This window comes from Pteropus medius, unplaced genomic scaffold, assembly GCF_902729225.1.
Source record: "Pteropus medius unplaced genomic scaffold, Ma_sr-lr_union100, whole genome shotgun sequence".
NCBI classification, from domain to species: domain Eukaryota; kingdom Metazoa; phylum Chordata; class Mammalia; order Chiroptera; family Pteropodidae; genus Pteropus; species Pteropus medius.
The window spans coordinates 21324513-21338805 of NW_024354875.1; the positions used below are offsets into that span (position 1 = coordinate 21324513).

General features: G+C 31.7%; 1 protein-coding gene across 2 annotated transcripts in view; it reads right to left on the reverse strand.

Annotated features, from left to right (window-relative positions):
- Positions 1–1868: 1868 nt before the first annotated feature.
- The window catches only part of ACVR1C (activin A receptor type 1C), a 68642-nt gene continuing 56217 nt past the window's right edge, over positions 1869–14293 (reverse strand). For both annotated transcript variants that reach the window (XM_039855436.1, XM_039855435.1), the window contains 4 exons: positions 13165–13321; positions 11326–11450; positions 9025–9155; positions 1869–5896 (listed from right to left, as the gene is read on the reverse strand). In XM_039855436.1, the coding sequence (XP_039711370.1) occupies positions 5771–5896; positions 9025–9155; positions 11326–11450; positions 13165–13321 (539 nt within the window). In that variant the 3' untranslated portion in view covers positions 1869–5770. The remainder of the gene's footprint in view (positions 5897–9024; positions 9156–11325; positions 11451–13164; positions 13322–14293) is intronic.

The window sequence follows — 14293 nt, forward strand, 5'->3', positions numbered from 1 at the left end:
AAGATGAAAAATCTAAAGTATTTTTTCTAAGTTGTCATTCAATTTGCAGATATCACAAACCATTTTGAAATTTTAATTCTCATTTTCTGAAGGTGTATAAGCACATAAGGCGCTTTTCTGCAAAATATAAAAATATTTCTGACTTGAGGATTCAATTGCAGTTTGGATTTCAGCCCCTACTGGGCCCTCAGCTGAGAGTATTTGTTCAGAACACACCTGAATCTGGTGAATCTGGTGACACACAGGTGAATCTGGTGACACTAGAGATAAAGCTAATTGCCTAATACATTCAGATTCTTAGTGGCTATGTCAACATTCAGGTTCATGTAGCCCAGGGGAAACATTGTGCAGTTAAAACTGTTAGATCTAGAGAGAAAAACTTCTTGGAGAATAACATTGACCAATAATCAGAAAATATAGTCATATCTGAAAATATTAAAATCTAGGATGAGATAGACTTCATAGTCTCCCATATGTACTAAATCTACAACTGAATTAAGAAGTACCCTTACTAATCCCTTGAAAATGGGGATTATTATCTAATTTCAATATAATATTATAGTCAAACCATATAGCATAATGGCTTAATTTTAAAAGATGGCCAAAGCAAAACAAAGCAATAGTATGAAACATAATAGAAATAAGGTTAGCAATCACATTATGGGACATATATTTCACATTCTTTGTTCAAGTCACCATCTCAAGTGGAATTTAGTATTAAAGCAAATATAGACATTCTTTATATATTAGCTGAAAACTGTAATATAACTAGATTGCTAGTCTTTTTAAAATTTAAAAGAAAATCTTCTCTGCCATTAACAAATACCCTCTTCATGGTGCCAAATTCAAATTACTGGAGAATGTATGAGATGAAACCTCTTGTGTGTGGGCATAGAAAATTAAAATCTTGTTAAGAAGTTCAGTGTGTTGCAACCTGACAGGGGCCAGAACACTAGAAGAACAGAAATTATAGCATAATTAGCATTGACGAAATCCAGCAAAGATTTATTCTAATGTACTAAAAATAAAATTAATGCCAAGGACAAACTAATGAGAAACTAAGAAAAGAGAGAAGTAAGATAATATGCTACTAGACATGGTCCCAGATTCAACTATCAAATCATTTTTCACTCCCATTCCGATGCATAAAGAGAAACAATAATCCTTAAAGAAAAGAGAGAAAAATCGTTATGAAGCATCTCAGTACTACTTGCACCGAGAAATCTCATGTTCTCACAATTCCTAAATCTTATTCAACACTCCAGTGGTTGCCTACCTAGCTATTTAAAACTCTCCCTTGGCCCGTTTTAGTTTTTCTCACTGACCTAACCATGAGTGAGCAAATTACTCTAGCCAAAACAAAAACAGTGGGATTTGATCACCAGTAAATTGCACATTATGTAGTGTGCATTCAAGGTAGGTTTAGATGTATGTTAATTATTTTTAATTAGTAAATATTAAATATGGTAGGGCACCCACTTGGTTCTCATATCAATTATGGTAATAACTACCAAGCATTTGATCTTTGATCTTTGGTTTCTTCATCTATAAAATATGGGGATTGATTTATAAAATCTCTTATATCTTTTACAATTCCCAAATTATGGTTTTTATTTGTGTCTGTGACACATCTGAAATAATTTAAACCACCAAAAGATTCTCTTTCTTTAGAAGGCTAAGTACTATAATAAGTTAAACAGTTGCTGGTTATTTTTTAAAGTTAGGGACTAAAGATAATTTTGAAAGATAGTGGGGAAAAGGAGATGAGAAAAATAATGAAAAGTAAAAGGAAAGCTAGAGAGAAAAAAGAAAGTCAAATACCTGAAAATTGGCATTGAAACATTTTTAAAAACTATGTATATTACAGAAATTCTATTTAATAGTAATATTTTTATAGAAGTTTTTATATTCCAACTGACTTTTTTCCTGTTTAAAAAAAGCCCTCAGGAGCAAAAAGATTGCTGTCTTAACTAGATAGTGCATAAAGTCCATGTAGGTATTAGTGTATGGAGGTCGTTAATATAAAGCATTGTCAAAAAAAGTAGTATGTTTCACAAAAGATATCTTTGAAAACCACAATGACACCATTTTAGGATACTAATTCTCAAACATTTCCAAGCAACTTAAAATGTTGTATTTGTAAATTTATTTAAAGGAATGATTATTGAAGACATCAACTGCCATTAACTAACTGTACTCATTTGCTATTGTTACTTTTTAAGTTTCTTAATGGGAAATAAAATGTCCACACTTTAAATAAATTTATTTAAACAAAATACATTTTCATATTTATTTTAAATAATTAATAAAAAATTATTCTCTGCCAAGCAATTTTACACTGAACTTTGTATAATGGCAAACATGAACCCCCACCCTGCTTTCAGATCATCTGTTAGTAGGTACCCTGGTCCTTTTTCGTAAACTCTAAGCCCTGAGTTTTCTCTGCCCCAATAAGTCACATGGTGGCAAAATTCCAGCATAGTAGAAGTACTTTAGTTTTGATTTATTTTGTTTAATAATTCCATTAAAATGGGAGTATTAAAAATAATAAATTATTATGGAACTTCTAACCTGATGAATCTATTGTAGATTTTCATTTTAAAATAAAAACTGATTTTGAAGTCTTCAGACACTGCCATCAGGTTACTATTTTCATACAATCGTAGAAATTTAAAATGCAAAGTTAATTGAAAGTGTAAAGATGAAAAGCAAGTGCTACGCCTAAAATAGTGCACGGCACAGTCATGTTTCACTTAACTTTCAAGTCAGAACATAAATTAAGAATTCTAGATGTGACATGCCAAATATTTTAGGCATAGGAGAAAGCACACAACAGAATCTGTACCAATTACACATTTAAACACATAGTTCATAAGGCAACAGTTCATGCTGAAATATTGACAACAAATAACGTTTCCCTTATTTTAAGGAAGTGATGCTGAATATATATTCCATCACTACTTTATACAGTACTGAAATTTCATAAATAGCATTTTCCCGAGCTTTATATTTTACCCAAAGCCAAAATATTTGAAAGGAGCAAAGAACACTGACACTTTGAGCCTAAGAAGAATATTTTTTGTTTTCAATGCAATTCAAAAGAAATATTACACAATAAGACTTCATCAGAAACAAATAATATGAAGTTTAACAACATAGGTATATACAGTAAATTTACCTTAATGCTCTAAACTTTATCCTATATTTGTAAATGAGCATTTTCTTTTTATAAACATGTTAAGAGTTAGGGAACAACTAACAACTAGAACTTTTAACTTTTCATAACCATTTTTGTTAATCTACCCCCTTTTCTTAAAAAATGTGCTCGGTAATTGAAATATAAGATTATTCAGTTTGAGTTATAGTTAACCAACAAAAAAACAAGAAAAATATCTCAAAATGTACAGATTTCTCTAGAATGAAAGTTGAACCAACAAAAATATGAAATTATATATGGACATGCTCTAAACATGACAAAGAAAATGGAGATATTAAAACATCTTCTCTAAAAATTTAAATAAGTATATTCACCCAACATAAGTGAATACAACAGAAAATATCCTTAGTTTTTGAAACTATAGTAAATAAATAATTTCATTCTCATATATGTGGAAACACTCTTTCAGAAATCAAGATAAGCACAAACAAGATTACCCCTTTTATAAACTCTTTTTAAAATCCTTCACATATGCACTTTTTAAAACTGCTTATATAATTTAGATTGTCTGAAATAGCCAAATAAAATTTTTTTTTAAATGTGCTGCAAGTTGAAAGTAATTTTTGAAACCCACTGTCATATAGAACTCAAAATATTCTACTTTGTTATATTTATTTGTCAACTTACTCTTCCCCCACACACCCACATCCCATTTGCATCCCCAAATTAGACTTTAAAATCCCTGAGGACAAAACCTATCCATCCTTTAATCTCCTATTTGACCCAATATTGTGGCAAGAAAGATACATGATGCCCTATAATATTTAATGAATGGATAATTCCATGAATGAGAGTGAAAGTATATATAAACCACATTTGTCACATTGATATTACATCCTAATGAAATGAAGATGGGTTCAGTAACATATTTCCACACCGAAATGATGTATAAGCACTAATTGTTCTGTATGTAAAAATACATAAGTATGTCCTTCAGAACACTGTTACCTATGTACTTGGCAGAATACTAAAATGTGAACTAGTAAAATGTTTCCCCCTACTCTTAATAAAAGGGTTCTATGGTCAAATAATTTGGGAAACTCAATCTAAAGAAATTCGAGTAACATTTCTTTACTGCTAGACTCATCAAAGCACATGCTACACTAATATTCAGTGTCACCTTCTAAGAATCTTTCAAAGAAAACTGTTGATCTTGGATCATCTTGATAGAAGAGCATTCTAAGGAACAGTGTTTAGAAAACAATATTTTAGAACAACAACGACAACAAAGGTACCATGTTAAATTTCTTCACCAAAGCAGAATTATAGATTTGAAGGAAACATTTAATATTCCATATATTATTCAGAATTCATCAATCCTGTCTCCACAGAAAGTAGAATAAAGGCAAAATTATCATGAGCCACCTTCTGCATCTACTCACTCATTTTGAAAGGGTGGGGAAAATATCCCTTTACAGTTACTATGATACCCTTGTAGAATTTGGTCGTTACACTTCATTTAAGAGTTTTTTATTCTGAAATACATCTTAAAGGCATCTTCTGACAATGGATCTTAATGTTTGATTAATCTCTGAGAGTGTTCAGAAAACATTAACACATATATAACAAACAGGGTGCCTATGAAGTTCTATAAGGAAAACATCAATGGATAGTGTTGTAAGAGTTCATGCAGATCCATTATGATTCTGTAAAAATAACTCAATTTGTCTGCTGCTTTACTAAACCACAAATATTGTCATAGAAGACATTTTTTCTACACAGGGAGAAAAGTACTGTGGAAATGAAAGGGGCAGCAGGAAGCCAGCTAACTCTACGGTGTGGATTGCCACACAACTTGGACCTACTGCCAGCTCTACTACTAGAGCGAGCGGTGTGACTTTGGGATATTTCTAAAGATGTCAGGTATCTCATTTGTAAATGAGAAGAAGTAACAATTTTCGTGGCATTCAAACTGTTTGCCTTAGGGGCTGCTGTGGTGGTAGGTTATGAAGAGTAGAGAAAGGTGGTGAGGGACCAAGTAGGTAGGACTCTGACCTCAGTACCATCTTCCTAGTGAGCAGCCCCACTTTTACATGTTTATACTAATGTTCAGAGCAATGTTTAATCCTTTTCAAAGATCCTACTTAACTTAAAAAATAGAGAACACCATAAATTGCATGATCTAAAGTTTTGTTTAGACATAACATACTCTAGTTTACATTTTTAATAAATATGTTTTCATCTCACTTTTTCAACACAATATTCCATTCATTCATGTGCTCTTGATTCAAGTAAAATAAAACTTTAATGACTTTTATCATTTTTATATAGCTTATTTTACACATTTATAATATATTTCTTATTAAATAGATGAGTTGATGTGTTGCTTTTCAAAATAAAATTAAAGACAACATGAAGATTGGATAAAATCGACTCCTGCCCATGCTTGATTTTAGAGTTATTTTCTCATGCTGCCTTTGGACACTTAAATACTGTACTGCATTATCTCTGAGGTAGAACAACAACAACAACAAAGGCAAAAACAAGTTCACATAAAGAGAGAAAATGAGAAAGAAAGCCGTGAGAGATTTCTTTTTAACACGATTATCATCATTAGGCTTTGCAGTCTTCTTTGACACAAAGTTGAGAAATAGTCTTCTTAATACGAAGGGCGGTTAGGCGGGCTGCCCCATTGGCATACCAACACTCGCGCATTATCCTCCCCATGACTCGCAGTGCCTTTAAGAGAGAAAAATATCAAAGACTTTACTCACAAAAAAAGCACAATACAAGAGAAGCAGAACCAAAAGCCAAGAATTGATGCTAAGCTCTGATGAAGAAACAGTAAATTTAAAACAATATGAGAAGGAGATTAGGTCCAAACCCCTTCAAAAATCTTGTCACAACACATATATTTACCCATAGAGGCTAAATTTTAATTAAAAATTCAATTCACTGATTTCTAGGAATATGGTAGAATGGCTATCATTTAAAACATTCTAAGAAGGGACATGAAAAACAAAAGGGAAATGAGACGGCCTGGAAATTTACCGTATATTGGTCTGGATGGTAAGTACACACATGTATACATTTTTTTAAAAAAATCATTATATCATATACCAAGATTTGTGCATGTTACCATATGGAAATTATGCCACAATAAAATAATGATCTAAATATAAATATTGAAAATTCCGAATTTAAAAATCAGTATAAGTGAACTGATAAATAAATAAAGTGAATATTCAGAGGTGAAGACAATAGGAATGTATGAATCCAGAGACATAAAAGAAATCAATAAATCAAGCGGCTGGTCTGATGGTATCTGCTGATCTCACAGTCTAAAGTCTCAGAATTGATGGACCACATAGGAAAGACAGGAAATACAGCCTGGAACACACAGAAGGTGACAGATCAAGATGTTTGCAAAGTTCTGAGTGGAAGGATGAATCAGTCTTAGAAGAAATTTTATTAAAAAAAAAAAAAAGTCTAAATCTCAGCTCTTCATAAAGAAAAAAATGAAGCCCAAGTCTTAAAATGTTGCAGTAAGCCTGAACTCATAACGAAAATTCACAAGCACATGAGGAAATAAAGTATCATAAGCAAGAGTCAGCTGAAACAACAAACAGTAAAATCAGACCCCATCAAAACATAGATGTTAGAACTAAATGATATAAAATATAAAATAAATATACAAAGTACATTTTTAATACCACAACAGTAATAGAACCTTGCTGTTTTCTGGGGTTTTATTTTTTCATCTTTTTTTTTTTTTGATAGAGTATGATAGATGTCTCTATAATTTTGTTCAGATGACTGCAGGGCCTGGAAAAGCTATTGCTGTTATCAGTGCATAACATATTGGTCTTTTCATATAAATAAATACATACATACATATGTATATACATATATTTTTTTAATTTTTAGAAATTTAACTGTGCTGTCAACTTCAGAAAAAGTATCGCAGTTGTACCATGGCAGGTTGGCTTTGTACAGAAATTAACAGCCGTATTGGTCTAGAAATGTTAAACATAATTTTTTCCATTTGTATAGGGATAACACACTGTATTAAATATGTAAGGTCTTATCTACATGGTTTGATTATAGAAACTAATAAAGCATCTTCTAAGTAAAAAAAATACATTTTTAAGAAGCAAAGAGGAAATTCAAACTATAAGTTAAATCAAGAGCACATTTAAAAAAAGTATCAATAAAACTTATTGACATAAAAAATATAACCATTAAAATAAAAAACTAAATGGATGAGTTAAATGGCAGATTTGCTAGAATTGAAGACAGATTAACGATAAACGTGAAAGATGCTGCATAAAGACACAAATATGGAAAACAGGGGTGAAAGAAAGAAGCAAAGTAAAATGAAAGGTCTAACATGTACATAATGAGTTCTCTAAAAATGGGCAACAAGGAAAATTAAATTATTTAAAGAGATAATAAAATTTTCCAGAATTGAAGAAAGTCACACATCTTTAGAATTGGAAAGTCCAAAAATTCCAAGCAAGATTAATCAAGAGACATCTACATCAAATGCATCATAGAGAAACTGCAGAATACTAAAGACATAGAGAAGTTCTTAAAATAGTCAGGAAGAAAAGATAAATTAACTAAAAAGAAACAAAAATTAGTTGACTTCTCAATAGCAATAATGGAAGCCAGAAGACAGTGGAATAATACCTTTAAAGTGTTTAGAGAAAATAATTGAATTTTTATGCCCAGATAAACTATTTGTTTAAGACTGAGGACGAAATAAAGACATTTTCAGATACCCAAACACTGCAAGAACTTATAACCACTAGATCCTCACTAAAATAAATAAATATAAATAAATAAATAAATAAATAAATAGATAGATAGATAGATAGATAGATAGATAGATAGATAGACAGACAGACAGATAGATAGATAAAATAGAGTTAAAAGATGCACATCAGGATAAGAAAATGATGTTAGAAGGAAGCTCTGAGAGCCAAGAAGGAATGTTGAACAAAGAAAATAATCGACATGTTCGTAGGTCTAAATAAATAATGATGGTATAAAATCATACCAATATCTAATATACAGGATTAATATGAAATAAGATAGAACTAAAATATTGGGCAGAAATAGTCAAAAATTGCATATATCGGCAATGTACAAAATTGATCACATAGAAAAGGACTACCTTAGGTCTATTCTAGGAATGTATGATTGCTTTAACAGTGGAAAATCAATAAATGCAATTTATTTGCTGCATTAAGAGACTAAAGCAGAAATATTTTACCATCACCTCACAGATAGGGAGAAAGCTTTTATCAAACAAGTCAGCTTTTATTTAAGCTAATTGAAGTTTTAAAAAGCAAATCCTGAAGCAAACACCATATTCAAAGGTGAAAAATACAAAGTTTTAAGGAACAAAACAAAAATAGCCATTATCACTACTTTCAGGCAACATTATATTGGTAGTTCTGGAAACTGCAATAAGAAAGGAAAAAAAGACATGAGGGAGGACTGGTCCCAGAACGCTCATTATTTAGAGATATAATTGTCTATGTGGATATCTGAAAAGAATCTATAGTTTTATATCTTAAAGAAACATTTCCACACACACACACATATATATAGCAACATTATTTTAAAAAATTAAAAATCACAGATATGACAATCAACAGTATAGTGGAAAAATAAATTTTGCTAGGTCCATCCAATGGAATACTACACAGATATGAAAATGAACATATAATAGATATACATATACAAGAAAAAGTAAAAAGAAAATTTAAGAAGAATATCTATAGTGAGTTTCAATAAGTTTCACAAATACATAAAAGTAGCAATATATGTATAAAATATACATAAGAACATAGCCTTACTTCACAGCTTTGCCACTGGTTTGGGATACTTGGTCGAAACTTCTGGTCACAAACAACCTTTCTCATTTCCTCTATCGAGGGATCTGAAGGCACCATGTCATAATAAGGCAGCTGGTACTCCTCAACAATTCCTATAAGAAATTTGCACGATAAATTTCCCAGTGTAAATGATAAATAAAGATGCTTATTTCAAAATAACACCAATTAAATCTAGGTACAAGTAGCACCATGGAAAACTGGAAAGTCAAGTTTATTAAAATTATATATCACTATAAAACCAAGGATATAAGTTTAAGGTGCTCAGTTTAATAGTTATTATATAAGTTTATTATAATTTGATATTATAAAAATTTTGATAATTACATAAATTGTATATAAAATAAAATTATAGTAATTACTTTATATAGTATATAATTTTATAGAATAATATATTGCCTATTATATAAATAGTACATAACATGTAATTTTAATAATTATATAAAATATAATTTATACTATAAAAATTATGTAGATTTTGATTAATATAAAATGCCATTGTGAAATTCAAAAGTAACACCTAATTGAAAAATTTACAGCATGGCCTCATTGCTCTGTGAATGACCTATATTTCTCTGTAAAATAACCATTCAAGACAAAATAGCTTTCTCTTTTCGAAAACTGTTAGGTAATCTTTTAAAAGCTGAGTTTCTTACATTTGTATTTTACAACTGTTATATCTGAGAATGTTCTGAAGAAGCAGCCAAAATATTTGAAGATGAATGGTTTGACATGAAGGTTCATATTAAAAGAGCCTCAAATGCATAGACAAAGAGTCGACCTTAATTATCAGAATATTACTTGAATTCAAAAATTTCCTTGTAAGATCATTTGAATAAACTACAGTCTTTTTAATTTAAAATATTTAAGATGCACCATAATATTAGAAGGTGAACTTCAAATCATGTTATCTAAATTACTATTTCAACAGCTGAAGAAAATTGACAAAATTCTAAAAGCAAATCTAGACAAATATCAATATAAAATTTTAAAATAATAACAAACATATTTGAAACTTGCTATTTACCAAGCACTGTCCTAGCCCTTTAGATGTTTTACTAATTATTCCTCAAAGACACTAACTAAAGAAGGTACCGTATTATCCCTATTTCAAAGAATGAGGAAACAGAGATACAAAGAGTGCCATGAACTCGCTCAAGGGCACACATCTGGTAAGCGGCACATCTGGAACTCAATCCTAGGCTCAGGATTCCGCTGTCCATGTTCTACATCACAATAATTCTACTGCTTTTATGAGTAGTTTCATCTTCCCGAATATTTTATTATCTCATCTATGAATAAAGGGGGGAAAGTATGTTTTCTCATTCACATATAATTTTCACCTTGTAAGCTTTTCATTTAAAAACAATGAGATTGATATAAGAAAAAAATGACATCAATACAAAATGTAAAAGTTGACAGTGGTTTGTTTAATAAACTGTCGTTCTCTCATTGACTGTTTACTGTGAGCATGCTCTGTACTAAAAGCGCCACATGAATTCACTGAATTAATCCATTAAATCCTCAAAGCCCAAGGGCTCAATTTCATTATTTCTTCATTTTACAAATGAGGAAAGTGAGACCAAGTAACTTGCCTAAAGTCAGACGTTCAGGAAATTGCTATACCAAGGCTCAGCTCTAGGCCTGTCTCACTTGAAAAAGAAAACATTAAATCATTTTCTACTACTGTTTAACTTTTCTCCACTGATGCAACAGTTCCATCAAATCGCATGTGTAGGGTCTCATCCTCTCAAATTCTTCCTCATTATTAATCTCTAAACTGCTGGGAGCAGTAGCATAAGGAACTTGGTCTTTGCTCATCTACACCCTTCACTTTTTACCCTACACATTTCCTCATCACAGGAAAGAAAAGAACAAGAAAAGTCTGAGAGCCAGAAAACTTCAGCTCAAGTCCTGTGGCCTTGGCAAGTCATTCAACTTCTTTGGGTTTCATTTCTGGCATAAAGTAGGGATATAGCAAACTGAATACAAAATCAAAATTTCCAAGTGCTACATAAAGTATTATTATGGAAATAAAAATTATCAGGAGAACTGTCACCCCTACTTAAGAAGTAATTTTAATCTAAAATCTCCATTTTATAGAGGATTCTTCATTTTTGTCACTGAAAAGATATGACCAAAAAGTATTCTCTAAAATATTAAGAAAAGATTTAATATAGTGCCTCAAAAAAAAGATAAACTATCATATCCTATATTCAGAGCATCAAGGAAAGGCAGACATATGTATTATGTCCAAAATCTTACCTCCAACTGAACACCTTCGGGCTATTTCCCAGTAAACCAGACCAACAGAATAGATGTCAGCTCGTTTGAAGGACTCAAAGATATTTACATTCATTGTATCATCAAGCATTTCAGGGGCCATATACCTTCAAAAACATGCACATTTCAGATTCTGTGTATGACTTTATAGCAGTCCAGTAAAACACAATCTTAATAAATCCTGATACAAAATATTTCAGATACCTTACATCAATTTGACAGGTAGACCTGAGCCACTATAATAGAATAAAATTAAATAATATAGTTATTGACTCAACTATAATTTAAAAACATTTTAAATAGAACTAGAGGTCCTCTTCAGTGTTCAAACGTGTGCCAGGAGCCAAATACTCGGAAAGTACAAGCCGAGGGGATTCAGTAAGGAAAACACTCAATAAAGATAAATCAATTTCCACTAGTAGTTTTTTTGCCAAGGAAAGCTCCTTGAGGGCAAACAGTATTTTTTATTCATCATGGAGGACCCAGTACTTCAACACAGTACTCAATAGCATTCCACAAACACCTGCTCTAAATGAACAATTTTACTATACATTAACTCTAAGAAAATTACAGCCTTGTTAGAACAGGACTAAATTAACGAAATCTCCAGTCCATGAGAACTGACTGAGCCTAGTTGCCCTAGGGAGATTTTAAGGGTTTCTCAGAATACTGAGGTAAGGAGGCAACACTCTTCTATACCCTTTTAAAAATTTTAGATCCTCTAAGAGAATCTGACATCTAAGGTTTCCCTGAGAGTCCATAACATGGGGATAGTCAGATGGACAAGTTAAAGCTTGCTTTTTATAAGGAAAAGAAAGAAGTCCCTCAGGGCTGCCCAGTCTGAATAAACTGTCCTGAAGTGTTTCTTGGGCCTCATTAAAGTCTCCCAAGGAACCAAGTGAAGGACTCAGAGGGACTAGCCTGGACTCTCAAAAACAGCCAGAGGCCAACTATGCCTATTTAGAAATTCTCTACTCTCAAGGGCCTTTAACGACTCCAGGAAATGTTTTGTTTCTCATTTCAAGGTTAAGAAAACTAGAATTATGCCAAAGTGAAGCGGAGCCTGAAATTCAAATAAAAGGAAACGGAAATATGCTGGCCCTATGGCCACAGGTTTGTCATAACAAGAAAACACCATAAATCCCATGACTAATGGGCCTGTCTTGACATATATGTGGTATGCTCTGTTTATATCACACTTGTTCTTGACTTTCAGAAATTCTGTTCCTTGAAAGTGGGAATTGTGTCCAAATTCATATTATCTTAATAGACATCAATTTGAGAGACTTAATGATAAATACAATTATAGGTAAAAACATAAATTGTTACATAATATTCTTGAATATCAAGAGAATACAATACACATATACATATGTATTGTATAGAGTCCCTCACCTATCTAGTCCACTATATTGATTCTGTGTTTAGAACCTGAACATATAGAACTAGCCTGAGTTTCAGTTCACTTATAAGGTATAAAGGCTTTGGAGGAGCTGTACATTGCTAACATTTTCCCTGCTTCTCTGTAGGAAAATGTATTCTCAGAATGTGGCACATTAAGAATAATATATCACCATCTCTTCTACCATTTTTCTCCACTGGTTTCCCCACCAAAATGGCTACTTTCTATATGATCAACATGCCAATTCTCCTTGTTTTATAACCATTGATTTTTCAGTGGCCCAGAGAAGACTTCTTGTTTCCTTGGGCCTATTGATTTTCCTTTTGCACCTGCTGGCCAGCTCCCTACATATATTGCAGGCACTACCATTTGTGGGGCAGTCATAAATCTTAGTGTGCTACCAAAGTAAGTTTTCTTACCTTTTGGTTCCTACTTTAGGATTCTGAGGTATGTCAATAGTGTTCAGTACTGAATCATGCTTCACAGCTAATCCTAAGTCTGCTATAGCACAAGTTTCACACTTTTTCACTAAGATATTCTTTGATTTTATATCTCGATGAGCAATAGCAGGTTTACCTATGAAGCATAAGAAGAACATATTCAATTTTTTTTTGTTACTGAAGGTTAAATCCCTCCAAAAGGAATCATTTTGACGAGTTGGCTCAAATGTCACTCCTTAAGAATGGTCTTCCCTGAGCACCCATTTCTCATCCTGTCATTCTCCATTACATTATCTCATTGTGCCTTCTTCACAGCTTTTACCACTATCTAAATTATCTTGTTTATTCATATGCATGTTTAATTATCTGTCTCTCCCAACTAGATTGTAAACTATGTAAGGGCAGAGACTGTGTCTTAGTCATCACCATGTCTCCAACACTTACATCACTAGGTAACATTTAGTAGTCACTAATATATGTTTGCTGAATGAACAGGGCAAAAATAGCATTGATATGTATACATAAAAACATAGCAAATATTTTCTTATAAAACAAGTTTCAAAATTCTACTGCCCTAGACCAGCAGCTCTCAAATGTGGTCCAAAGTGAGTCCTTGAGACTGTTTACTGACTACATATCTGTGTGATGCCATCTTTTCTTCAAATACTTCAACCAAAACAACATATTGAAACAGATTAAATGAAGAAGAGTATAAAAACCAAGACATTAAACCTGACATTAAAGAGATTTGCAAAAATGTAAAACAAAACCATTATTTTTGCTAGATTGGTTTGTATTACAAAAAACTGTGCAAATTTTAAAAAATTATTTATGTTCATATTTAATTGGCAAATTATTATTTTAAGTGGATTAATAAGTATTTTTAAATTTCTCAATTTTAGTTTCTAATATAGTAAATATTGAAAGATATAACTCATATACATAAAAACTTTCAGGGACCTTCAGTAATTCTAAGAGTTTAAAGGGATCATGAGTCCAAATTTGAGAACCACTGTCCCTGACTAGACTAATGACTTCCTATGGCTAATTTTTTATTAACTCAATGAATAGAAAAGACCACAGTGGATATTATTTGGCCTTCAAGTAC